This window comes from Bison bison, unplaced genomic scaffold (genome assembly GCF_000754665.1).
Source record: "Bison bison bison isolate TAMUID 2011002044 unplaced genomic scaffold, Bison_UMD1.0 scf7180017864063, whole genome shotgun sequence".
Lineage (NCBI taxonomy): Eukaryota > Metazoa > Chordata > Mammalia > Artiodactyla > Bovidae > Bison > Bison bison.
Genome location: NW_011494635.1, coordinates 91,876 through 116,932, shown reverse-complemented (window position 1 = coordinate 116,932; position 25,057 = coordinate 91,876). Strand labels below are relative to the sequence as shown.

The window sequence follows — 25,057 nt, the reverse complement described above, 5'->3', positions numbered from 1 at the left end:
CTTCACTTTTTGCCATAAGGGTGGTGTCATCTGCATATCTGAGGTTATTGATATTTCTCCCGGCAATCTTGATTCTAGCTTGTGCTTCTTCCAGCCCAGCGTTTCTCATGATGTACTCTGCTGCTGCTGCTGCTGCTGCTAAGTCACTTCAGTCGTGTCCGACTCTGTGCGACCCCATAGACGGCAGCCCACCAGGCTCCGCCATCCCTGGGATTCTCTAGGCAAGAACACTGGAGTGGGTCGCCATTTCCTTCTCCAATGCATGAAACTGAAAAGTGAAAGTGAAGTCGCTCAGTCGTGTCCGACTCTTAGTGACCCCATGGACTGCAGCCCACCAGGCTCCTCCATCCATGGGGTTTTCCAGGCAAGAGTACTGGAGTGGGGTGCCATCGCCTTCTCCGGATGTACTCTGCATATAAGTTAAATAAGCAGGGTGACAGTATACAGCCTTGACGCACTTCTTTTCCTATTTGGAACTAGTCTGTTGTTCCATGTCCAGTTCTAACTGTTGCTTCCTGACCTGCATACAGATTTCCCAAGAGGCAGGTCAGGTGGTCTGGTATTCCCATCTTTTTCAGAATTTTCCAGTTTATTGTGATCCACACAGTCAAAGGCTTTGGCATAGTCAATAAAGCAGAAATAGATGTTTTTCTGGAACTCTCTTGCTTTTTCGATGATCCAGCGGATGTTGGCAATTTAATCTCTGGTTCCTCTGTCTTTTCAAAAACCAACTTAAACATCTGGAAGTTCACAGTTCATGTATTGCTGAAGCATGGCTTGGAGAATAGAATTTTGAGCATTACTTTACTAGCGTGTGAGATGAGTGCAATTGCAAACATAATGACAAAAACATACATACACACACAAAACACAGGCCTGCTTCTTTAGGTCTTCATCTCCTTATCAAGACTCTCATGTCATGTAAGTGAAGTGAAAGTCGCTCAGTCATCTCTTTGCAACCCCCTGGACTGTAACATGCCAGCCTCCTCTGTCCATGGAATTCTCCAGGCAAGAGTCCTGGAGTGGGTAGCTGAAAACTTTATATAAATCTGTATGCTTTTCTCCTGTTGATTTGTCTATCACTTTACTTTTTCAGACCTGAGGAGAATAAGGAAAACTTTTTCCTCCCCTAGAAGAGAAAGTTTCAAGTTGAAAACAAGAAAGAGTCATTTGGCCAGAAAAGACTACAAAATATTATGCTGGAATGTTAAATACTACACACTCAGATCAGATCAGATCAGTCGCTCAGTCGTGTCTGACTCTTTGCGACCCCATGAATCACAGCAAGCCAGGCCTCCCTGTCCATCACCAACTCCCGGAGTTCACTCAGACTCACGTCCATCGAGTCAGTGATGCCATCCAGCCATCTCATCCTCTGTTGTCCCCTTCTCCTCCTGCCCCCAATCCCTCCCAGCATCAGAGTCTTTTCCAATGAGTCAACTCTTCACATGAGGTGGCCAAAGTACTACACACTAAGTTGCCAAAAATAGTATCACCGGTAGTAAAACAAACATCATACACTTCTGATACTTCACTGAGGAAAGACATGCTATCACTTTAGTGGTATTGTCTGCCAAAAACATATAATCTGAATCCAATCATGAAGCAAGATCAAACCTAAATTAAGGAGCATTCTACAGAATGCAGATTGAAGGCAGAAGGGGACGACAGAGGATGAGATAGCTGGAGGGCATTACTGACTCAGTGGACAAGAGTTTGAGCAAGCTCCTGGAGATGGTGAAGGACAGGGAAGCATGGCATGCTATCCTCCATAGGGTCACAGAGTCCAACACGACTGAGTGACTGAACAACAACTACAGAGTAACTAGAATAATCCTTCAAAAATGTCAAGGAAAAGAAAATCTGAGATATTTTTCCAAGTTATACGGAGCTTTTCTTTTCCATTTTTGGCACCGCACAGCAGACAGGATCTTAGTTGCCCAACCAACGACAGAACCTGGACCCCCAGCAGTGAAAGTTCCAAGTCCTAACCATTGGACTGCCAGGGAATTCCATGTTCATACGCGTATTTCATATACATCTCCTTCTGATTTAGGTGCATTTACGTGGGTTTGTCACTTGCAACCAACGGAGACCAGTGGAGAAAACCCTGCAGCACCAGAGGGCAAGGACCCGGATCCTCACTTTGTACCCCCATCTCTAGAATACTAGTAGCCACTGTTGGGATTTAATCCACATCAGCTGAAAGGATGAGGGTATCTGTGCTGCTCCTAAAGAACTGATGGAGTCTACTGAATCCAGGAGTTACGACCCAGTTCATAATACACTTACCAAGCACCCACATAGTACACAAAGGGCTGCTCCAAGTCCCAAACTAAACGTGGGGGTTTCCCAAACCTAATCTTAAAGGGACCACAGAAGCTCTGTTTGACAGCAACATGAAAGAAGTATAAAGTCACATCAACTAATTTCAGAACACCAAGTTTACAAAGTTCAATATGATATTTCACTTCAATCTTTCACTCCTGTGATACAGAAGGACACCCGCTGAATATGCAATTTACTTTTCTTCAAGGGGATATTTATTGCCTATTTTTTATTTTATTTTAAAGCAAACTTAAATGTATTCACTTTTCACAAATGGAAAGTGGAAATCAAGGTATCTCTCAAATGTATATGCTGAACCAAAGTTCTGTTTTCAGAGTTCAGCAGTCAATCATGATTTTGGTCCAGGGCCACTAGTCCATGATTTCAAATAATTGATGATCCTGGCAGTAACTGGAACAAAATCTTCTCTATATGTGACAATCGTTTCCACATAAAAGCCTTGTGGGGGCTCAGATAGTTCGTTTCTTGAGGCATCCTTTTGTTCTACTTTATCACCTTAAAAAAGAAAAAAAAAAAGGAACATCTGCATCATTAACTTTTTTATCTTTTTTTTTTTATAGTTGATCACAAACTTCTAACTATACAGCAGTCATTAGAATTATTAGTAGAGTCTTGAAAATTAAATAAACTAAGGTAAGAATTACCCCACCCCATCAGATTCCTGACACCATTGTCAAAAGAATTTTTTAAAATAATTTTTTTTAAAAAATGACCACTATAGGGGACTTCCCTGGTAGTCCAGACACTAAGACTCGGAGTTCCCAATGCAAGGGGTCCTATTTCAATCCCTAATCAGGGAACTAGATCCCACATGCCACAACCAAGACACCCGCAGTCAATAAATAAATGTGTTTTTTTTTTTTCAAATGACCACTACAGAGATAAATGTTTTAAAACGCTCAATTGTGGATATGTGTATTTTCAGGCCCCTGGTAATTTTCAACACCAAACGAAATCATCAGCACAGTTTTTACATAAAAAGCTTTACTGAAATATATTTTTCATATACACATTTAACTCACTTATACAATTCAGTAGTTTTTAGTCTTTCCAGATCTGTGCAATCAGCACCAAATAAAGTTTAGAATACCAGACACACACACACACACACAAAAACCCTGATTTTTTTAGCAGTCGCTCCCCACCAAGCCCCAGGCAACGCCTACTCTGGAGGAAACTAGATTTATACCCCATTTCTGAAAGCTGGAGGATTTCCTCTTTGGTAGGTAATCTATTGGGAAAATTTCAATACTCCAGCAGGTGCAAGTCCTGAAACCCTTTGCTCGCTGAATGGGAGGAAGGCTGATGCTATAGGAGCATCGCCTCTTTAAACCACCTTCTAGTGTCTTTTGACATTTGACCGGGAACCTCACAAATTCTTCAAATTCTGAGGACAGTGACGGCCTCATTCAATAACTCAGCAAGGTCGAGGGAAAAGGCTCTAAAAGTCCTTTCCTGCCTGGTTCCATGATAACGATAAGCAGTCGCCCCAGTGCTCCGTAGAATAAACCTGGGGAAGCGGCCTCGCGAAGCCACTTCCGCTAACCGCCCGGACACGGCCCACGAAAGGTCGCGCGTCTGCGGAGGTCCTGCCAGAGAGCCGTACCTGGCGGCTTGCTCTTTTTCTGACTCAAAAAAATCAAGGAGCCCAGCAGGGTCCAGGCGCCCAGTCCGTAAACGACTGACATCCGCCGGTACCAACGAAGGGCTTGCGCCGGCCGCATGACACCGCCGCGTAGACCACACTCCTCCTAGTCTCGGGTGAAGGCGGGCCTTCCGGTCTGCGCGTCACCGCCGCCGCCTCCAATGAAGAGCCGCCTTGGGAAGCCGCTTCCGGCGTTGGCCCCCGATGCATCCTGGGGCGTGTAGTACGGACCTCCCACCCGGAAAGAACTCAGGTGTGGGGCTGGGCCCGAGGGCTTCCGTCTTTTGCCTGGAACCCACGACCTTGCCTTCCATGTGACGGGGCCCTATGACAGCTTCTCTTAAGCACACCTCTCAGTTCAGTTCAGTCGCTCAGTCGTATCCGACTCCCTGCGACCCCATGGACAGCAGCATGCCAGGCTTCCCTGTCCATCACCAACTTCCAGACCTTGCTCAGACTCGTCCATCCATTCGGTGATGCTATCCAACCATCTCATCCTCTGTCGTCCCTTTCTCTTCCTGCCTTCAACCTTTCCCAGCATCAGGGTCTTTTCCAATGAGTCAGTTCTTTGCATCAAGTGGCCAAAGTATTGGAGCTTGCATAATTGTAACGACATGCCTTACAAAGGCTTCAGGTGGCACTTGTTTTGGGGTCCCCCCCCCCTTTTTTTGGACCCCTTAGCTTGTGGGATCTTAGTTTCCTGACCAGGGATGAAGCCAAGACCCCTGCACTGGAAGCAGAGCCTTAATTACTGGACTGCCAAGGAAAGCCCCTGGCACTTATTTTTATTGGAATATAGTTGATTTACAATGCTGTAGTTTCAGGTATAGAGCAAACTGAATCAGTTTACATATACATAGATCCCCTCTTTTTTAGATTCTTTCCCATATAGGTCATTACAGAGTATTGAGTAGTTTCCTGCACTATAGATTAGGTCCTTATTACTCCTGGAAACTAACAGAGGAGTCCAACAAAAGAAATTCCTGGATGACAGCTGTCGTAGCAATTGTGTGTTAGTTGCTCAGTCATCGCCAACTCTTTGCGACCTCAAGTAGCCCTCCAGGCTCTTCTGTCCATGGGATTCTCCAGGCAAGAATACCAGAGTGGGTTGCAATGCCCTCCTCCAGGGGGATCTTCTACACCCAGGGATCAAACCCAGGTTTCCTGCATCCCAAGCAGATTCTTTACCATCTTAGCCATCGGGGGCCTATGTGAAAGGGGACATAACCTCAAAACAAGAATGAACTCCACTGGGTAGAATAGCTAGAATTTTTATAATTGAGGTAACGTTGGTTTATAACATGTTTCACATGTACATTATAATTCAAGTTCTGTATGCACTGCAGTCACTTCACTACCACAATCCCTAGTTTCCCTCCATCACAGTACAACAGACCCCCCCCCCTTAATCCATTTCACCCTTCCCCATCCCTCCTCCACTGGTAACCACCAATGTGTTCTCTGTATCTCAGGTGAGGGAGGGACAGTGCCACTCCAGACCACTCAGCCTCAACAGCTGCACATTATTTCTTACGTTTCCTTATCTGTTAATATTTGGACAGTAAATGAAGATTAAGTTCAGGAATTACTTGTTGGAGAATTTACATAAAACATACTCAAGACTTACAGAGACTTCAGAAATCAAATATGTATTAGCACTATTTTAACCAATGCTTTCTCCATCCAGATTTATTTCCTTTCTGATCATTGATTTTCATGTAAGCAAGTTGCCAAAATACATTAGCTCTGATTTTATACAGACTCTAAAAGTTAGGATACAAAAAGCATATAAACATCTACCAATACCAAAATGTTTATGACCTTAAAATTTCAGAGAGTAAGAAAAGGGCACAGATAAGGAATATAAATAAATTAAAATCTAAATAGTTACTAACACTTCGATTATTTATTAAAATCCATTGGCAAAGTAAAAGGAATGTTAAGCCTTTATAAACATTTGTGAACACAAAATGACAGTGTTTTCTTCCATTTCCTGCCTATATCCTTAACTCAACAAGCACTGGAGACAGCCAGCTTCTTCAGATGGTCCATGAACACCTGCAGGCTAACGTCATCAGTGAGGATGGGCGCTCCCGTTTCCTGAAATAAAACGAGAAGGGTTTATTGGCAGGTATCTTAAAAGCTGGTTAAAATTCATAAATTAGGGACTTTCCCCTCAGGAAACTAGAAGTGCTGTCCCTCTGCCAAGAATACTCCTGTCACCCATGCCCATCTCCTACCGAGCTAACTAATTTTTTCAAGTGAAGCATAGTTTCCTCACAAAACCCTCCCTGATCCACTAAGATCTGGCCATCCCTGCCACTACACAGTTCTGAGAACATGCTCTCTTACTTCATCCTCTGTGTAATTCTCAGGACTCCTCCAGAGCTGGCTCCCACATGACAGAATTCAAAAGAGCAACAAACTCACCATTAAGAGTAAGAAATGTTAACATCCTCTCTCAAGAACTTATAGAACTATACAGATAATCAGCAGAAGTATATAAGAATTCAACATCACCATCAACTAACAGGACCTAGCTGACATTTACAGAACAATCTATAAATCTATCCAACAGCAGAATACCCAATCAAGTGACCATGGAACATATAGGCCAAACAGACCATATCCTAGACCATAAAACAAACCATCAAATTTTTTAAAAACTGAAATAATGCAAGGTATATTGTTTAACCACAATGGAATCAAAATAAAATCAGTAACTAAAGACAAAAAGAAAATCTCTGGAAACTAAACACTTATAATCCAAAAGACAAAAAAGAACTCTCAAAGGAAATTTTAGAAAATGTATCAAACTGAATGAAAACAAGAATACAACAATCAAAACTTGTGGGACACAGCAAAAGTCATGCTGCAAAGGGATTCAGAAGCACTAAATGCATACAGTGAAGAAGTGAAAAGTCTCAAATCAATAATCTAAACTCCTATCCTCAAGAACCTAGAAGATGAAAGATATAAACCCACAGCAAGCAGAAGAAAATAAAGATTAGAGCAGAAATCAATGACCCAGCAAACAGATAAAAGGACAAGAAAAGGAAATAACGGGTTTCAAATTGGAATGGAAGAAATAAACTGCTTCTACTTGAAGAAGTCTGTAAAAAATCCCAAGGAATCTACCAAAAAACTGTCAAAGGTAGTAAGTGACTCAGGAAGGTCACAGGACACAAGTCTACAAAAATGACTTTATGTTATGCTTGCTGACTTATGATTCTTTGATTTTATGATAGCATAAAAGCAATACTCATTCAGTAGAAATCATACACCGTATTTTACATCTTGAGTTTTGGTCTCTTTCCAGGCTAGTGATACACAGCCCGTTTCCTGTGATGCTGGGCAGGTCCCAGTCAGCCACACTAATCACATGGGTGAACGACCAAGACACAACCATTCTGACCCAGACAACCACTCTGCTTTTCACTTTCAGTTCAGTATTTAATAAGTTACATGAGATACTCAATATGTTCTGTGTTATTATAAAATATGTTTTGTGTTAGACGGTTTTGCCTCACTATAGGCTGATGTAAGTGCTCTGAGCATATTTAAGGCAGGCCAGGCTAAGCTATGATGTTTAGCAGGTTAGGTGTATTAAATGCATTTTCAACTTACGATACATTTATTCGGATGTAATCCCAGTGTAAGTTAAAGACCTGTACTAGCAATGAACAACTGGACACCGAAATTAAAAATACAGTATCACTCAGAGTCACTCAAGAAAAAAAGAAAAACTGATGAAAGAAATAAAAACAGACTTAATAAATGGAGAGACGTACTGAGTTCACAGATAGGAAAGCTCAATAAAGGTACCAACTCTCCCAAAATTGACAGAGAGGTTCAGTGCAATTTTTACCAAACTTCCAGCAAGATTTTTAAAAGATAGATACAAGATTACTGTACAACTCATATGGAAATGCAAAGAAATCAGAATAGTTAAGCAAGCTTTGAAAAAAAAGTGACAGAAACCAGTCTACCTGATTTCAAAACTTACTATGCAGCTACAATAACCAAGACTGTATAGTGTTAGTAGAGAGACAGAAACATAGGTCAACAGGACAGAACAGAAGCCCCAAAGTGGACTCACACAAATATGCCCAAATAATCTCTGACAAATATGCAAAAGCAATCAATGGAAAAAAGGTAGTCTTTTCAAGTAATGGTACTGGAGCAATCGGATACCCATAAACAAAAAATAAACCTAAGCCTCATATCTCATACAAAAATTAACTCAAAATGGATCACAGACTGAAATGCAAATTTAAAGTAAAAAAAGTCACAGGAGATATTTGGAATCTAGGGTAAGACAAAGATTTCTTGACATCAAAAACACAATCCATTAAAAAAAAAGTGCACTTCATAGAAATAACTTTTACTTTACAAAGACCCTGTGAAGACAATGTATACACAAACCAGAAGTGAGAGAAAACATACACAAACCATGAATCTGACAGAAGATTAGCATCAAGAATATATAACTCTCAAAACTCAATCATTTCTAAAAAACAAATCCAATTAAAACATAGGCAAGACACAGCCTTCACCGAAGAAAACACATAGATGACAAAGCACCAAAAAAGATGTTCAACATCACTAGCTATTAGGAAAATGTAAATCAAAACCATGATGTTATACCACTCACATCTGTCAGGACACAAAATAAGAATAATGACAACATCATACGCAGACAAGGACAGAGAAACGACGCTTCATACACTGTAGCTGGGGATATAAAAGGAGACAGTCACTCTGGAAAAAGAGTATGGCAGTTTCTTTAAAAACTGTGAACTATCAGCCAACTCAACTAATGAACTCCTAGGCATTTATCACAGAGAAATGAAGACTTATGTTCAAGAAACTTGTACAAGAATGTTTACAGCAGCTTTATTCCTAATGGCCAGAAACTGTGAACACCACAGCTGTCCTTCATGGGTGAATGATAAACTGCAGTATGTCTACACCATGGAACACTACTCAACCAATAAAGGAGCAAATTATCCACACATCCAACAACCTGGATCTCTAGATAAGCACGCTGAGGGGAGAAAGGCCAGTCCCCCAAGATTATGTGCCGTGTGGTTTCATTTATGTTCACTGATTCGCAAAAGTTTCTGCTATACAGCAAAGTGATTCAGCTACATATACATGTGTAAATATATTCTTTTTCACACTCTTTTCCATCACAGTTTATTACAGGATGTTGAATATAGTTCCCTGTGGAACCTTTTTCATGAGAAAATTACAGAAATGGAAACCAGGACATGAGCTGCCAGGTGTTAGGGAAAGGGTGGAGGCAGGAGGGATGTGAGTGGCACTATAAAAGGCAACACAAGAGACCCCTGGGGAGATGGAAATGCATATCTTGACCTCATCAATGTCCATATCCTGGTTATGATATTGTTATAGCTCTGCAAGATGTTACCACTAGGGGAACTGGGTTAAGGAATAGGGGATCTTTCTGTGTTATTTCTTACAACTGCATATAAATTTTTAAAAATTACCACCCCCAAGAATGCTCTATGAAAAATAAGACTCATTTAAGGGAGACATAAATGCTGGGAATAATCAGATAAAGAAGCCAGAGCTGAGAAGTGAAGAGGAGGGAGGAGGAGTGGTGAGCAGGAGCAGAGGGGAGACAGAGCAGGAAGCGGAGGGCTTGGGGAGATGCTGCGTGTCTCTGAGGGGAGCACACGGAGGTCACAGTTCAGCATCCGGTCCCTTGGCATGAACCCATCAAACTCCACTGTGCACTGCAGAAAGGGATCCACATGTCTCCCTGCCCCTAGCCTACACAGTAGACTCTAATCGCCCCCTTATCCACAGTGGACAGGTTCCAAGACTCCAGTGCCTGACACCACACACGGGTAGAATGGAACCCTGCATATACTAAGGTTTTCCTATACAGGTGTTAACAGGCAGGTGGTGTGGACAGCGTGGATGCACCAGACAAAGAGAACACGGGTGAGAGGGAACAGGAAGGTGTGAGGCTTCATCAGGCTACTCAGAATGGTGTGTAATCAAAAGTCATGAATTATTATTTCTGACTACTTTCTCAGGTAACTGAAACCTTATAAACTGAAAATGCTGGTAACAGAAAATTTCTATATTATTCAAAGTTTTCTTCCCAGCAAAACACCCAAATTATCTCTGGGCCAAAAAGGATTCAATTTGTAGCATTTATTTATTTTCTCACTTCGGGTTTTTTTTTTTTGGTCACACCATGTGGCTTGCAGAATCTTAGTTCTAGGGCAGGGCTCGAACCCTGGGCCCTGGCAGTGAAAGTGCTGAGTCCTAACCACTGTACTGCCAGGGAATCCTCCAATTTGTAGAATTTAAAAGCAACATTTTAAAAAAGTAGCCTGGCCTCTCCTCAATTTCCTGACAGTTACTCACCTGTCCCCAAGCATACAGGTTATTGTGTGTCTGAGACGGATTCACTTTGGACAAAAGAAATCGAGCCTTAAAAAAAAAAAAAAGTAGATTTAAAGATTAAAAATGGCATTAATATTAGTTTAACAGGAAAAAAAGGTCTTTACTTTTTTTTTTTTGGTTAAATTAGAAGTTTTTTTACCACACGGGAACCCATTTGTTCAGTTTATGCCCAAAGGCTCTCCATTCACTGGGCTCCTGAAACACGAGGTATATTTTACTCTGGTAATCCTCTCCTTTCCACACCAGCATATTCTAACCACTCATTTAGAAAGAAGTTGTATTTGGAAGCCACCTGCCTGTTGATTTCGGTCACCATGTGAAATACTGACCAGGCTGTGTGGATTTAGAGCCTTCAGAGGCATCATGCACGAGGCCAGCAGAGCAGCGGGCCGAGCTGGCTCACCTGGCTGCCACCGTGCTCTGTGTGGATGTACCGCGGCATCGGGAACCGCGCCTGCAGGATCTCCTGTGCATCGTCCAGGGGCGCCTGCAGGAGATGCTTGAAGTTTTCATACTCGGGCATGTCCTGGTAGCCTGCCTTCTGCCACTGGGCTATGGTCTGCAGCAAACAGACAAATCGCAACTTGTTGTGGAGATGCTGTAATGACAGTCTTATGATGGCCCTGACATTCTAACACTCCACTCAGGACCTGTTTCTAGTGACAAGGTCTTAAGTCAGGAAAGACGAGTTGCAGAGGGGAGCCAAGTGGATCTGACCAGGATACCACCATCTGAAAAAAGTCTCAGGTTATAAAACGCCTGTTAATATTAGAAAACAATTTCTTCCTTGCAGGACATTTGAAATCACTTCTAATGTACAGACACCAGAGAGTCAAGTCAGTTGTTAAAAAGAAATGAACTGAAGGTAAAGAATGTATCAATATATAATAGAAAGAAAGAAAACATCCTTGAACATAGAGGATTTTCTTTTGAGGAATCCCTCCTTTCCTTAGGGCACAAACCTCTCAGAGAAAGGAATGAACACCACCTACAGCCATCCTTGGGAACCACAGACCTGGCATAAGGTTCACTGGGCCATGTTATCTCAGGTAAACACTCTAGTCCCAAACTTAGCGGTGTTTACTAGTAACTCTAATGCAATTCCGAAAGGACAGTGTGAATATAAAGAGTTCACTGAGAAAAAGTAAACTGATTTTGCCTGACAACTCAGAAAGCAATAAATCATAGTGATTTAAAAGGACCACCTAAAAAAAAGTATGGAGGTTTCTCAGAAAACTAAAGACAGAACTATCATATATGACCACTTCTGGGCATATATCTGAAAGAACAAAAACACTAATTAAAAAAGATACGTGCACCCCAATGTTCATAGCACACTTCTCACAACTGCCCAGATATGGAAGCAACCTAAGTGTCCATCAACAGATGAATGGATAAAGAAAACATGGGATATATACACAACTCTACCCTAAAAAAAGAACAAAATTTTGTCATTTGCAACAACATGGATAGACTTGAAAGGCATTATGCTAGTGAAATAAGTCAGACAGAGAAAGACAAATACTGGATCAGCTCACTTATATGTGGAATCTGAAAAATACAACAAATTAGTGAATATAATGAAAGAGAAACAGTCACAAAGATCTAGGGAACAAGCTAGCGGTTACTGGTGGGAGGAGGAAGGGGCAGGATAGAGCTCAAGGATGTACTTAACAACGTGAGAAAAGTAACCTTTAAAAATTGCAAAAAAATAAATAAATAAAAATTGCATAAAAAAATTTTAAAAATGTAAAAGGACCACTTCAGATTTACTTACAGCAAGTAATATTGAAATTACTAAGTATACAAATACCATAACCAAGGTCTTACCTCACCAAGATAAATGACAATTTGGAAGAAGGTGTCCATGAGCAGAATTCTGTCAGCAAGAATGCTGCTGCTGTCCAGGAGCACGGGCTGCAACACAGGGAGAGAACAGCGTGGGTCTTCCCTTGGTGCCCACATGGCTACCTGCCAGCCCCCGACCCAGGGCCAGCCCCCCGCTTCCCTCCAGGCAGCTGCAGGGCCGAATATACACTGCAGGGAGGTTCACCCCCTCTTCGTGCCAAGTTCCCACTTTCTGCTCCGATGGGGCAACTCTAGGTTTCAATTTTGTACAAGAAAGAGATTTAAATAATCTCTCATCAACTGGGAAGCAAGATGAATGTTATCTTCTGCTCTAGGAAACAGAAATAATTCCAAATTTTGTTTTGTGCTAGAAATAAATTCTATCAGAGACATATTTCTCTCAAATCTACTGCGGTAGATGACAGAGAACTACAATGCCTACATGAAAAAGAACATCCTTTAATACCAGTTTTAAAGTTCATTTGATTATGACTTTTATTTCAATAATAAAAGTATACTTAAACTCATTAAGGGAAATCTGAAAATTTCTGCTAAAGAACAACAAATATGGTCATTGTGGTTTATTTTTTTTATAGTTTTCATTACTGGTGGCTTTTTAAAAATCATCTTTAATCTAACATAAGGATTTACTTTATTCTATTACATAAACTTTGTGAATATTTCTGATTACTTAACTTCCCTACTTTGAACATTTGGACTGCTTTCTAATTTTATGCATCCTGTGACTTTTTCCTATGCACGTTTTTTTAATACTCAGAAATGCTGCTAAATTACTATAAAGACTCAAAAGATTTCTTTCTTATAGTTTTGCTCGAAGAGTGAACTTGCTAGACTAAAAGCACTCCATATCAGCTGATTCCTAGTGCCTAGGTCCCTTACCTCTGGGGGGCCGTGGAAAGAGTAGGAATACAGGATGGGCTGGATCATGATGAGGGACTGGGTGAGGTCCTGCCGGGCAAAGTGGTGCCGATAATACGAAGACTCGTCAGGGCTATTGTTGAAGACTTGAAGGAATGGAGACCTTCTAAGATGGAACATGAACTGCATTTACAAAGAAAAAAGAACAAAGCACATAACTGTCACCTTCCTAGACCCCCAGAGAGCAGAACTGCCACCACCCGTAGACAGAAGAACCAGCCCTCAGGACCAAGGCCTTCAGGCGCAGTGAGCTGAGGCTGGGATGGCAGCCCATGGCCGGGGAACAGGGAGGGGAGAGCTGAAAGATGACCATTCTTTACTGAGGTGAAAGTGGCTGAGATTTGCTGCTCAACAATTGAACATACTCAACACTACCAAACTGTACACTTAAAAATGGGTGAGAGGGTCAATCGTATGCTGTGGGGTTTTCACAATTAGAAATAAACATTTCTAAAAAAGAGGGGGTTCTCTGGGGAAGTCAAAGTTTCCACATGGAAGGGCCAAGGTAGAGAAGCTTGTCTTCTTGTGGGCCTTCTTCTAGCCTCGACAGTTCGCACAGAGGCCAGACGGACACACGTCAGAACCGCCCAGCCAGCCCGTCCAGTGTGCTAGGCTCTTGAGCCTCCCTGAAGCCCTAGAGTCCAAGTTAAACAAGCTAAAGACTGAAATCTAGGTCAACTCACCAAATTGAGTATCCAGTAAGGTAATACCTGTTTGTGTAGCAAAGTCCTAACAAGTTCCCTTAAAAATGAAAGTCTGCTTCTTCCTACTTATTCCTCACTAAGGCATCCCTGAGGGAAGGAGGAAAACGTTGAGTTTGCCTCCTGTTCTGGGGAAGCTGCTCTGTGAAAGGCCCGACCCACACACCCTAGGCCCGGCTACAGGGCTGGCTCCCAGCCACCAAGTGAAACAGGCGCCTGGCCCTCAGCACACCACGAATCAGAGATCATGCCATGGCCTCACAGCAAGGGGCCTGTTCTGCCTTCTCCCCAAAGTCTGTGCACCTGCTCTCTGGGTGTCCCCTGTGTCTCCCAAGGGGCTCTGGCACCATTTGACCTTGACCTGAATGACCTTCATCACCTACAGATGAAGTCTCCAAACACATGGAGTCTTCACTTTACCCTGAGAGCAGTGAGCTTTATTTATATGACTTTCTTCTTTTGTTATTTAACATGTATTACTTACCTGAGGATACAGAGAGAAGGAATCTGATAACCTAAATGACATGGGGTCTTCTTTGTTATACTGTCCAAACTTCTGACACTGGTGAGAGAAAACAGGAAAAAAAACAACAACAAAGTGAGCATTACCTGAAAACTCCTGGGAAGAGGGCCACGCCCCACCCTCACCTCCACCCCTTCCTGCTCAGCCCAGCACTGCACTCAACACTCAACACCTGTGTGTGGGGAGGAGATGGAGAGATCTTGGAGGGGCGGGAGATCTGGGAGGGGCCAGAGCCCCACGTCCTAACAGCTCCCATGCAGTGCCGGCTGCAAGGGGCTAGAAGAGGCATCCCAGGCAACTCTTCCATAGGAAAACCTCCAGGACGGGGATAACCTAACATCCCATCTCTCTACCACTCTGCTGTCCTCTCACAGGCAAATTTATGAATGTTTTCTTGTCAGGAAGCATTTAACAGGAGGCTTCCTGTGTGCAGTTGTGGATCTGTCAGGAATCCTCTGTTCTTTATTAATTCATAAATATTCAGGAATTAAAAGGAGAAGCAAGCCTCTCCCGGGGGCTGAGGAATCCAGGCTTTTCCTTCGTTAGTTTTTCTATATGGTGATAAGTACCCTCTTCCTTTTTATGAACCATATGGTAAAAGTGATTATTTACAACCCTCTCTCTTTCATATGGATGACCTCATGTTTCCTTGATAACTTGTAAATTTTGATTTTATCTCTGCTGAAAATAGCTATCTTGTAAGACAGTATAAATACCTACACAATATTGAATAAAACACCTCTGTTCCATCAGAGCTTTGGTCCCCGTGTCTTGCTTTCTCTCTCTCTCTCTCTCTCTCTCTCTCTCTCTTTCAGGCTATCCCCTGGAGCACAGAGGCTCTCTGAGTTCACTTTCCTGCCCCGGCTTCTAAGACCCTCTCGAGAAGGCGCTCTGCGCCTTCACCCCATTGAGAGGGCGCCTGAGGCCTCCGTGAACAGAGCAAGCCCCATGTCAGGGATTTTATTGGCTTTCTGCGTAAACCAAGGAATATCAGCCTCTTTCTCTCTCCTTTACTTTCTTATCAGTCGACTCCGGACCACCAGGTTCCGGTCCATTAAAGGACCTCAACATTTTCTCTTTCATTCCGATGTCCTTCTCTCACACCCCCTCCTTTCTTTCACACACCCTCTAGTCACCAAAGGATCCAACTGCCCACCGTTTGGAGAAAGCTCATCTCTGGCAACGAGCCTCTCTGCATCACATTCTCGCACAGACCTCACCATCATAAATCCTTCCTGCCGTGAGCCAGGGGACCCCCAGCCTCTTCAATTTCTCCTGTCAGCCAGCCACTAGAGCAGCAATTTCCTGAACCCCATTATCGAACGACCGATCCTCCTCTGCCTCTTCTGACAGCCCGGCCCCTCCCTCCCCATGACTGCGGCGGGCTCCTCCACCCTCTTCCTCACCTCCCATCCTCACCTCCTTGTCTACAAACAGCTTGGCGGCCAGGCCACTGTCACCCATGTCCCTTCTCCAGATGCAGTGCTGACCTCTGACCTGAGCTCCTTCAGGACTTCTCCTGACTACAGGGGGACGCTTTCCTTGGACATGCTTTGCAAGTTCACACTCAAAATAAACTACTACATTAAAAAAAAAAAAAGGAGATTCCTTTCCTCCACTTTCAAGTTGTTCTCCTTCCCCCTTTTCCAGCGCTCCACCATTCTTGCAATTACCCACACTTAAAATCTGACTCTGTGTTGATTTTCTGAGTCCACAGACAGTTTGACCAGGTTCGATCAATCCTCCTCTCAGCATACATCCTGATTCCAAACTTCCTCTCCCCTCCAATTGTACCGCCACCATCCTGGCCTCTGCCCCCTGGAGCCAGAAAAATCCTCCATGGGCCTCCCCAACAGCAGCCCTTTCACCCTCTGATGGATCTTACATGGTGACAGGTGGTATCACGCTGCTGACACACCTCTGCTCAAGAACCACACTTGCCCCTTCCCCTCTGTGACTCCACAACCAGGGAACCGCGCAAACAACCTGCACGGCTGCTCCCCTGCTGCACACTCAGGCACCTGTGACCGTGGCCTCTGCAGGTCCCCACACACTGACCGCACACTGTGCCCACAGGCTGGCAGTGCTGCACCCCAACTCCCCCCCAAACCGTTCAAGGTCTGGAGGGAAAATGCAGAAGCCCAGCATTCACAGGGACTCCCGAGTCAACCCTCAACACACTTAGGTCTACACCATCATCTAAACAGCCTGCGTGTGGAGCCTCTTCCCACCTGTAAGGTGAGCCCTGGAGAAAATGTGTATTTGATGCTTTGTTTACACCCTTCTCAGAACCACCAGTGCTTGGTATGAGGTGAGCAACTGATAAAACTCTTGTTTACAGAATATATAAAATAAGAGGTTTCAATGAGTTTTCTTTTCTCAAAAGTAGAATTGAGACCAAGACTGAACTCAGTGCCACTGCCCCCAACTCACCAGCCGGATGAGCTGTCGGTCCAGCCACCGGAGCACATCCGGCCCCTCCTCCGTCTCGGCTCGGAACACCCCCAGCCGTGCCATCAGCACCGCCGCCGCCTCCTGGTCAAACGCCGCTTCGATGTGCTTCAGCTGGCTCTGCACGTCTGCCCAACTGACCGGACATCCCAGGGTGAGGGCCGGCTCTCACATTCACACACGCACCTCTTCTTAATCTCTGCTTTTACACACACACACGCACACGCACAAACACATGCACACACACATGGGAATACTACTCAGCCACAAAAAAGGGAATTCTATTCCACCATTTCCAACAACACGAATGGACCTAGAGGGTGCTATGCTTACTGAGACACGTCAGACGGAGAAAGACAAATACTAAATATGTTTACTTACACCTGGAATCTAAAAAATGAAACAAATGAATATAACAAAACAGAAACAGATTCACAAATAGAGAACAAGCTAGTGGTTACCAGTCAGGAAAGGGAAGGAGGGAGGAGCAAGGAGGAAGAGGTAAAACCTACTGTGTATAAAATAAACTGGCTACAAGGACATACTGTATAGCACAGGGACTAGAGCCAACATTTTATAATAACTTTGAACGGATTACAACCTATTAAAACATGCGATCACTATGTTGTACACCTGAATCTAATGTGTGCTTGGTCACTCAGTCATGTCTGACTCTTTGCAACCCCATGGACTGCAGCCCGCCAGGCTCCTCTGTCCATGGGATTCTCTAGGCAAGAATACCGGAGTGGGTTGCCGTGCCCTCCTCCAGGGGATCTTCCCAACACAGGGATTGAACCCAGGTCTCTTGCACTGCAGGCAGATTCTTTACCAACTACTTCAAAACAGCTTTTTTTTCAAAACAAAACATAAACGTTGAGGCCTTTATGTACTGACAAGAAAGGTGTCCTTGACACAGTAACGAGAGAAGCTTATGCACACCAACACAAAAGCCATCACATATATAATGCACACACGTGGTACATGACTGCCCAGAAATGGGACTGTGGACAGTGAAGCCAGCACGGTAACTGTACTTCACCTCAGGGGAAGCAGGGAGACCCACTCTTTACATAACTATGTGCTGTTTGAATCTTTTACGAGGACGGTATGCTTGTGGGTCACTTATTTGATAAATAAAATAATGAAACATCACTTTTAAAGAACTTATCCCTACTAAAGGAGTGTCTTCTAAGCTGAGTGAGCTGCAATGCTGCCTCCTCCCCTGCCCCCTCCTCCCCCCACCCTCGTCCCCACCCTGCTCTGATCAAATGAGCCAGCAAGGGCTGGTGAGGACCATGCAATCAGTGGATCGCAGAGATGAACAACTAGATACTAGATTCCCTCCACAGCAAAGACCAGGGGCTCAGCAGAGAGGAAGCTGGGGTGCTCACTTGCGGGCAACGGTGGTCACACGGATGCGCCGCTGGGTGCTGGAGTGCTGGTAGTGCGTGACGAACTGGATGGCGCCTCGGCCTCCTTGCGGGATCGGGGCGTTGTGCTGCAGGGCAAGAGGCCTGTGACTGTCAGTGCAGGACCCCACACAAGCAGTCAGAGGCTGCAGGTGCGTCCTAAGACGACCAACACCATGGTGACAGCAAGGTTCTCAAGGCGTGTTGAATGTGACACTTAAAATCAGGGCTTTTCACTTTTCATAATTCTTATCTCAAAAACAGAGAACCAGCTGGGGCTCAGTGACAACTTACTGGGGTGGGATGTCGCGGGGAGGTGGGAGGGATGTTCAAGTGGGAAGGGCCATGGGTAAATCTATGGCTGATTCATGTTGATGTATGGTAGAAACCAATACTGTAAAGCAACCATCCTTCAATTATAAATGAATAAACTTTTTAAAAAATTAACTAAAGATAAAAATTAAAAGAATACTGGAGTGGGTTGCCATTCCCTCCTCCAGGGTATCTTCCCGACCCAGGGATCAAAAAAGAAAAAAAAGCAACAAGAGAACCATATTCAAATAAACACTGAACACGACTTAATGATATACATGCTGAGGGGTTCAGCGAGGAAAGACACTGATAACTGCAGCTTGCTTCAAAGTCCAGCCAAATAGAAGGAATTGAGGGAAGGCTAGACAATTACAGAACCTCAGTGGTGGCTACTGGGGTATTCACTGTACAATTCTACTCATTCTTCTGTATGTCTGAGTTTAAAACAGTAAAATCCTGGAGAAAAACTGACACACTCAGAAATTCACCAACATTATGATGGCTGATAAAAGCCATTCCTCTTCTGATGACCTTATCAGTTCAATAAAGTGACAAGGGCAATCTCCTGTCTGACTCTGACCAAACCCCAGAAAGAATAAAAAAGATGATGCCAGAATGGTATCGGACCCAACACAAGCCCAAAGTAGCATCAGCTTCTGGAGAGAGAAACCAAAGGCCACTGGTCGGTAATAAACCAGAAAACACAACACGGTGACATGACTATTCACAAAGAAATCCAGCCCACCTGGTTGACTACTTCAAAGTAGATGCCGAGCGTTGTCGTGGGATCCAGGCCACAGATTTTCCACTGGCTCGTGCCACCGACACCAAGCTCCTAGGGGTGAGAAGACGAATTAAAAAGAATTAAGACAAAAAAGATACTCCAGTGATTAACTGCTAATGACAAGTACTGACTCTGAGGACAGGCCCCTTAGACTATCTCACTCCAAACAAAAGCCTGAATTTCAGGCATTCCCTGGCAGTCCAGTGGCTAGGAACTGTGAGCTTCCACTGCAGGGGGGCACAAGTTCAAATCCCAGGTCAAGGAACTAAGATCCCACATCTGCACAGCACAGCCAAAAAATAAAGAAAATCTAAATTTCACGAAAAAAGTAAAATTACAAGCCAGAATAAAGTTTAACACTTATCACAGTGCTTTAAAATCAGGCTTTTCAAATGGGCACTCTGATCAGTTTTCATTACATCACTGAGACGTATCTCTACACAGACACACACAGTGCAGAACACTGACGTCAACTGAGAGGATAAGTCAGGGACAGGGAAGAAGCAAATACTAGAAGAAAAAAGAACCGCCTGCTTAGCTTGAAAGATTTGTGTGCTTCCCCCATTGTTGCTAGACTAAGAAATAATTACAGAACTTGAGCTGTCAAATATTAATTCTTAACCCAATTCCTTTACGCAAAAGCGACGTATAAATTCTTGGTAAGAGAACTGAGATTTTAGCTGTATGAAAGCTACTTTATGTTGAACAGCTGAACGGCTCCCCAGTGATAAGAAGTTCACTGAAGTGTGAAGGGTATCACAGCTTTAAGCATATCATTGAGAAGAAAAGCTACAGGTATCATACACCTAGAACCACGAACCAGGGTCTGAGACATACATTCAACACCTCACTAGAATACGGAAAACCATCCTTGGAGAGCAACATGACTGTGCATTGAGAGTCATGACACCTCTCATACATTTCTCTGAATCCACCCGCAGTGTAAAGGGTCAGCTGAGGACAGCTGACATCAATCCAGTCTCTATGGAGCCGAGCCAGGAGCCTGTGTCCCCGGGGAACAGAACCAGCATCTGAGGAAGGTGACGCTCAGGCAGGAGAGGGGAGAGTCACAGTGACATCAGGTCACAGCTCCTTGTGCTTCATGAGACTTTCCTGAGAAGACTGCGAGATGGACGGAGGTCTGGGTGTTCACCTTCCCTTTAACTCCTGCTGGGCAGTGAGGCCACCCCCAGGAATGAGGGTGAGGAAGTAACGGGCCTGCCCACCTCCTTTTCTGGCCTTGTTAACCCTTCTCTCCACACTGTCCACCTCCATTTTTAATATGTGAAACTCATTCAAGTTTCAGACCCACGGGTTCAGGATACTGTCACCCGAAACATGCCATGATGGCCTAAGGATTATTTTAAACTGAAGGTCATTTTTTAAAAGCAGAAGTAAAAAAACTCTCCGTCCTCCTCCTGCCAAGAAGGCAGGAGCTTCTGAAGTAACCACCAAGGACATGCTAGATGCTCATCAGCCCAGAGGTGGCATGGAAGAATGTGTAATGACTTGTGCTTAAAAAACCCTCCTTTTTCATGAGTTTCCCCGTCTATCTACGTTTCCTCCATCTACCACTCTTCAGGATCCGAAGTCCCATTCCTCTGTGTTATCCCTCTTCAACAGATTTATTGCTCTTCTGTTAAGAAGCAACATACTCCCCAAGTTCTAAGCACCCCTTGCAGTTACCTATCACTAGGCACGTACGTGCTGTGTATATGTGCGATGCACACACCAACAAACTTGCTTGTTTGCCTGTTGTTAAGCTGTTTTGTCAGGTCCCGAACAATGAAACTGACATGGGCAGAATAGCACCAGCTGCCAAGCGTGGTCACAAACCATCCAGAGCCCCACAAGGACTTCTCACTAATACACAAACTCCTTAAGTAAGCATTTACCCTGCCTTGATCAGAAGAAAATGGAAAGATGGAACTAGGAGTCACCATTTTATTGAGATTCAAATACACTGAAACACAGGGTTATCAAAGTATAACCTAATGCAATCAGAGGAAAGGCTGCTGGCAAACAAGATACTCGTGTTGTGCTATCATCTCATTCAACTGGTTTCCTGCTGAGGCAAAAAGGGAACGGCCCCTATACTTGAGGCATGAGCAGTATCGCCTCCCCACAGCTCGGCTGCAGGCACACAGATCACTCAGGAAGTGTGGGCCCAAAAGGGTTTCACTTGCATCTAATCATCCGCCCAGCCTCCACTTCACAGCAAATATACGACAGAAAGCAAGTCAAATGAGAAAACAGACACACGGAAACCTCGTGACACTCAAGGACAGAAGACACTGGCACGTGGCTCCGTCTCTTCAACAGATGTCGTCAAACAAGACAAGCTAGAAAGCATAAACAAAACGACAGGAAGTCCATTCTAGATCTTAGAAGACTGAGGATACATAATCCCAGATGCAATGCTGGTTAGAGGGAAAAACAGCTGCAAGAGCACTTGGAGAGAAAGCAGGCAAAGAACGTGACTGTGTGTTAGATGGTATCAGGAAACTGCTTTCCTAGTCTTGAGAATAGCCTTGTCTTCAGAAGCTGCACACTGAAACACGGACTCAAGACATCTGCAATGTGTTTTCAAAGGCAACATAGGATAGCGAATATGGCAAATAGAGGATATCAGATAGGTAACTCAAATGTGGCCAACGAGAGGACAGAGCGATAATCCTGACAAAATGTCCAGGATTGATGAGCCTAAATGGTGGGGAAAGAGGATTCATTACACTCTTCTCAGACTTCCCAGTGTGTCTGAAAACTGTACTTCCCTCGCCGTTGCCTCCTCCCTCCCCATCAACAAGTGTCATGGCTGATCCCTGCTGGACCCCAGAGCAGCTCATCAGCATGAACTAATCAACAACACCTTCTGAGGTAGATTCTAAGTCTATGGGGAATATTTAGGAACAAGGAAGCCTCCCAAGGCCCCAATGAGAAACAGGAGTACAAGTCCCATAGTACTTGGGGATGATGAGGGACTCATCAGAGGTGCTTGGGGCAGCAATCCACCTCACCCAGAGGGTTACAGGAAAATTCTCACAAATTATCTTGCCTCTGGCAACTTCAAACTTGCTCTAGGTAGTCACTAGTGAAATAGTCACTGCTGAGGACAGAACTCTGATGTGAAGGGTGAAATCTAGTGCGGGCATCCCCGGTGCTTCCCCTGGGCTGCTCGCTGAATCCTCCCAATAGTGCTATACAGTAGGTCCCATCACTTCCTTTATTCCCCAACAGAGATGCTGAGTCCTGGATCCGTGAAGTACCTTGTCCTGACCACCCTCCCCGAGTCCACATTCAGCCCTCTCGTCCACCCTCAAGTTGAAGATGACGGTGGGGAAGGACATAAACATCATCACCCTGCCCAGAGCCAGCCTGGACAGGCCTCACTGGACCGCTGGTGCACCCTTGGTAGCTGAAGTGTGAGAAGAGGAAGCAGGCCACCAGCAAGGCCACCTCCCCATCTGGTAAGGGCTGAACCGTGCTTCCACGCACTCGAGGAACACCAACATCTGCACGCACAGTGTCACCCACCGCCCAGCCAACTCGAATGGTCTCTGAGAAGTAAGACAAAGGCAGCCCTTCCAAGGGCAATAAGCACATGAGTTTATTTCAAAAGGGCTGTACTCCATGGGATGGAATGCCTAGTGGTTCTCTGGCGCGACCACCCAAGCAGGAGTAGCAGGTGAGGGGGACCTGGGCCTGGCTCCTCTGTGTCAGCTCTGACCCTGAGCAGGACACTGAACCTCTGCGAGCCTCAGCTTTCTCCTCTCTGACCATTTAGATGGATGGATGGAAAGACAGAGATGACACTACCCCTCCACCCCTCTGCATAGACACAAGCCAACAGGTGACACACAAAAGGTCATCCAGCTTCAACCCATCTAAGCGGTCAAATCTGGGACAGAGGAGGGAAAGGTGATGAAGTTTTTCTTACGTTTTCTGACACACACGGTCCTTTCACATTTAGAGACACACAGGGTCCGATGGCTCCCGCAACCTTCAGCTCCCTTGAGGTCTGAGACAGAATTACACAAGAGCACACAGTTAACAACCACTAAGAACCACCCTCTTACAAAGGACACAACTAAAACTTAGAGGAAGAAACGGCAGGGTTATCATTTCACCCAGAGAAAACCCTACAGGGATTCCAGTACACAAAAGCTGGTACACGGTTCTCCATGGCTTCTGTGAACCAACCAGAACTTTAATAAAACCCTCCTTGAGAAGCAGCGTGTCTTGTTCCAAAGATGATGCCACATGTCCTGCTTTCTCCAAGTTGAAATGATTGTGCACACAGAGGACAGCAATTCTACCAATGATACCACATTCCTCCCCAATGCCACGAGCCTGCTGTAATGAGTCACAACTGTCAATCAGCAAACATGCTGTCTTGTGTATCTTTAAATATACTTAATTCTGAATTCATTTCAGCAAAGTCCATTCTTCATCTATTTAAATAAACCTCAAACATTTGATGATGTTGTTTGAAGTTTAACCCAGATGATTTACTCATTATCACCAATTCGCAAAGTAATATTTACCATCGTATTTTCTAATGGTCACTTTGACTGTTTTCTCAGTGACTCAGGATCAAGGGTATAGGTCTACAGTCCCTGAGTGGAAAATAAAAAGCTATACTCATGATGCCGCCCTATTTAAGAGCACTCTGGTCCATCTGCAGGCAGGTGTTATGCACGAATCAGTGGCTGAGTGGGTGCTCAGCCTACCACCCGTAATCTACGGCCTGCTGTCCTAGGGCAGGGCAGAACCTGCGGAGAGAGCAGACAACTCTGTGTTTCAAACACTGATAAATACACAGTTCATTCTTGAGAAGCAAAGCAACCAGAGATGGTGGGATTATTTTGCTGGGAACTTCTTATCTTTATAAATGCTCATGTCCTGCGGGGTGAGGTTTCTCCAAAGCCAACTACTAAATAAGCAGGAACACTATTCTTCCCTTAAATATTTAGAAATATATTGTACCTTTACTTCCAAAGTAGCACCAAAGGCCATTCGGAAATTGCCATTAAAATCTTTACTGAAAATTCTTTGGAATGTCTGCTTGAAGAGAGAAGTGTTGAAAGAATCTCCCATCACCATGTAGCCTCTAGGAAGAAAAAAGGAAAAAGAAAGTGAACCTTTAGATGACTGAAAGCCATTCAGAGGCTTCTTGGGTACTGACAAACAATTAATTTAGAGAAGAAAGTAAAAAGCAAGCCTGTCTATAAAGGTGTTACTGACAATATACTGCTTGCTAATGGTAACAGCCAGTTCAAGCTGTACTCTGGAAAAACACTATTTTTAAAACATGAAACAGAATTAATTAGAACAGCGCTTGTATCTTGATCACTATGGCAGTTATATAAACCTACAAGAGATGACAAATACCTCACAGAATTAGACATACACAGAGATTTTAAAAATGAATGCATGTAAACACTGGTGAGAGCCAAGTCCAGTCCATAATGGAGTTAACTGTATAAACTAAGTCAAGTTTCCTGGTTGTGACATTGTGCTGTATTTATGTAAGTGCCACCACTGGGCTCCAAAATCACTGCAGATGGTGACTGCGGCCAGGAAATTAAAAGATGCTTACTCCTTGGAAGGATAACCTTGGTATCTAGGTTATGACCAACCTAGATACCATAT

The 25,057-nt window shown here is 44.1% G+C and overlaps 1 protein-coding gene and 1 long non-coding RNA gene across 2 annotated transcripts in view; both read right to left on the bottom strand.

Annotated features, from left to right (window-relative positions):
• Window positions 1–2,525: 2,525 nt before the first annotated feature.
• LOC104985940 lies at window positions 2,526–4,140 on the bottom strand. Its single transcript, XR_824978.1, has 2 exons — window positions 3,956–4,140; window positions 2,526–2,844 (listed from the first exon to the last, which is right to left on the bottom strand). It is a non-coding gene; the product is annotated as an uncharacterized LOC104985940 (long non-coding RNA).
• A 1,109-nt stretch (window positions 4,141–5,249) lies between these two features.
• The window catches only part of SEC23B (Sec23 homolog B (S. cerevisiae)), a 30,805-nt gene continuing 10,997 nt past the window's right edge, over window positions 5,250–25,057 (bottom strand). The window contains exons 10-20 of the mRNA XM_010836327.1: window positions 24,392–24,515; window positions 23,343–23,423; window positions 19,367–19,456; window positions 18,292–18,398; window positions 16,883–17,036; window positions 14,411–14,488; window positions 13,187–13,348; window positions 12,269–12,355; window positions 10,842–10,997; window positions 10,400–10,465; window positions 5,250–6,094 (exon numbers count right to left, since the gene is read on the bottom strand). Of these exons, the coding sequence (XP_010834629.1) occupies window positions 6,005–6,094; window positions 10,400–10,465; window positions 10,842–10,997; window positions 12,269–12,355; window positions 13,187–13,348; window positions 14,411–14,488; window positions 16,883–17,036; window positions 18,292–18,398; window positions 19,367–19,456; window positions 23,343–23,423; window positions 24,392–24,515 (1,195 nt within the window). The 3' untranslated portion in view covers window positions 5,250–6,004. The remainder of the gene's footprint in view (window positions 6,095–10,399; window positions 10,466–10,841; window positions 10,998–12,268; window positions 12,356–13,186; window positions 13,349–14,410; window positions 14,489–16,882; window positions 17,037–18,291; window positions 18,399–19,366; window positions 19,457–23,342; window positions 23,424–24,391; window positions 24,516–25,057) is intronic.